The 2936-nt window shown below is 46.5% G+C and overlaps 1 protein-coding gene across 1 annotated transcript in view; it reads left to right on the forward strand.

Moving 5' to 3' along the window:
• LOC130587306 (proteasome subunit beta type-5-like) overlaps nucleotides 1–1132 on the forward strand; it is a gene marked incomplete at its 3' end in the record, with an annotated part of 3189 nt that extends 2057 nt beyond the window's left edge. Inside the window, exon 2 of the mRNA XM_057388283.1 lies at nucleotides 875–1132. Within this exon, the coding sequence (XP_057244266.1) occupies nucleotides 875–1132 (258 nt within the window). The remainder of the gene's footprint in view (nucleotides 1–874) is intronic.
• Nucleotides 1133–2936: the final 1804 nt, after the last annotated feature.

Here is a 2936-nt window from a genome sequence, read left to right on the forward strand (position 1 = left end):
TTTTTTTTGGATTTTTTTGGCATTTTTTGGGGATTTTTTGGGCATTTTTTAGGGTTTTTTCGGGGTATTTTATGGGTTATGGGCATTGGGAATGACTGGAACTGGATCGGGGATGGACTGGAATGGATTCAGAGTAACTGGAATGGATTAGAAATGCATTGGGAGTCACTGGGAGTGATTGGAACTGGATTAGAAATGGATTGGACTGGACTGGGAGTGACCGGAACTGGATTAGGAATGGACTGGAATGGACTGTGCTGAATGGGGCCGGCAGTGCCGGGTTCAGGAATTGAGAAACAAGGAGCCCGTTTCGGTGGCCGCGGCGTCGAAATTGCTAGCCAACCTTGTGTATCAGTACAAGGGGGCGGGGCTAAGCCTGGGAACCATGGTGTGCGGCTGGGACAAGCGAGGACCAGGTATTTGCATCATTTTTTGGGGGTTTTTGGGTGGTTTTCTATTTTTTTTATAATTTTTTTGGATTTTTTGGGGTGTATTTTGGGTGTATTTTGGTTTTTTCTGGCATTTTTTAGGATTTTTTTGGCATTTATTGGGCATTATTTTGGGATTTTTTTTGGATTTTTTAGGTATTTTTTTGGAATTTTTTTTGGTATTTTTTGGGTGTATTTTGGGATTTTTTAGGATTTTTTTGGGTATTTTTTAGGATTTTTTTGGGTGTATTTTGCATTTTTTTGGGATTTTTTTGGCATTTTTTGGGTGTATTTTGGGTTATGGGTATTTGGAATGACCGGAACTGGATTAGGAATGGATCCGGAATGGATTGGGAATGGATCGGGAATGGATCGATAATAGTGAGTGACTGGAACTGGATTAGAAATGGTTTGGGATTCACTGGGAATGACCGGAACTGGATTAGAAATGGATTGGGAATGGACTGGGAATGGACTGGGAATGGACTGGGAGTGACCGGAACTGGATCAGGCTGCACTGGACTGGACTGTGCCGGCAGTGCCGGGTCCAGGAATTGAGGAACAAGGAACCCGTTTCAGTAGCCGCGGCGTCGAAATTGCTAGCCAACCTGGTTTATCAATATAAAGGGGCGGGGCTAAGCCTGGGAACCATGGTGTGCGGATGGGACAAGCGAGGACCAGGTACTGGGATAAACTGGGATGGACTGGGAGGTGGTTTGGGGTGATTTCCTAATTTTTTTGTAATTTTTTTGTAATTTTTTTGGAAATTTTTGGGTGTTTCTTGGGTGTATTTTGATTTTTTTTGGTATTTTTTAGGATTTTTTTGGCATTTTTTAGGATTTTTTTGGGAATTTTTTGGGTAATTTTTGGGTGTATTTTTGTATCTTTTTAGGATTTTTTTACGATTTTTTGGGTATTTTATGGGTGTATTTTGGGTGTATTTTTGGTTTTTTAGGGATTTTTTGGGATTTTTTAGGATTTTTTTGGCATTTTTTGGGTGTATTTTGGGTGTATTTTGAGCTTATGGGCATTTGGAATGACTGGAACTGGATTAGAAATGGATCGGGAATGGATCGATAATAGTGAGTGACTGGAACTGGATCAGAAATGGATTAGGAATGGATTTGGAGCCATTTTTGGAATTTTTTGGGATTTTTTTGGCATTTTTTGGGTGTATTTTGGGGTATTTGGAGTTTAAGGCGACTGGGAATGACTGGAACTGGATTCAGAATGGATCGGGAATGGATTCAGACTGACTGGGATGGAGTGGGAGTGACCGGAACTGGATTAGAAATGGATTGGGAGTCATTGGGAATGACTGGAACTGGATTGGGAATGGATTGGACTGGATTCAGAGTGACCGGAACTGGATCAGGCTGCACTGGACTGGACTGGGAGTGACCGGAACTGGATCAGGCTGCACTGGACTGGACTGGGAGTGACCGGAACNACTGGACTGGACTGGGAGTGACCGGAACTGGATCAGGATGGACTGGACTGGACTGGGAGTGACCGGAACTGGATCAGACTGGACTGGGAATGGATTCAGAGTGACTGGAACTGGATCAGACTGCACTGGACTGGACTGGGAGTGACCGGAACTGGATCAGGACCAGACTGGAATCCCAATCTCACTAGCCACACCCGTAAATTCACTAGCCACACGCCTAGTTTTGGTAGCCACGCCCTCAAAATCGTTAGCCACCTCCCCACTCACTAGCCACGCCCCTAAATCCACTCGCCAGCCCCCCAATCCCGGTAGCCACGCCCCTAATCTCACTAGCCACACCTCCAATCCCACTAGCCACGCCCCGAATCTGACTGGCCACACCCCTAAATTCACTCGCCACCCCTCTAAATCCACTAGCCACGCCCCCAATCTTACTAGCCACACCCCTAAATTTGGTAGTCACACCCGTAAATTCGGTAGCCACACCCCCAAACTCACTTTTTATGCCCTAATTTCACTTGCCAACCCCCTAAACTTGGTAGCCACACCCTCAAAATCGTTAGCCACGCCCATAAACTAACTAGCCACACCTCTAAATTTGGTAGCCACGCCCCCAATCTCACTAGCCACGTCCCCAATCTCACTAGCCACGCCCCCAATCCCACTAGCCACACCTCTAAACTTGGTAGCCACGCCCGAATCTCACTAGCCACACCCCCGAATTCACTAGCCACAGCCCCAAATCCACTCACTGTGCCCTAAAATCGGTAGCCATACCCCCTAAATTTGGTAGCCACACCTCTAAACTTGGTAGCCACACCCCTAAATCCACTAGCCACGCTCCCAAATTCACTCGCCATGCCCCCAGTCTCACTAGCCACGCCCCTAAATTTGGTAGCCACGCCCCCAATCCTACTAGCCACACCTCTAAATTTGGTAGCCACGCCCCCAATCTCACTAGCCACACCCCCAATCTCACTAGCCACACCCCTAATTTTGGTAGCCACACCCCCAATCTTACTAGCCACACCCCAATCTCACTAGGCACACCCATAAAT

This window comes from Malurus melanocephalus, unplaced genomic scaffold, assembly GCF_030028575.1.
Source record: "Malurus melanocephalus ecotype Western Australia unplaced genomic scaffold, MMel_1.1 scaffold_1737, whole genome shotgun sequence".
In the NCBI taxonomy this organism is placed as follows: Eukaryota; Metazoa; Chordata; class Aves; order Passeriformes; family Maluridae; genus Malurus; species Malurus melanocephalus.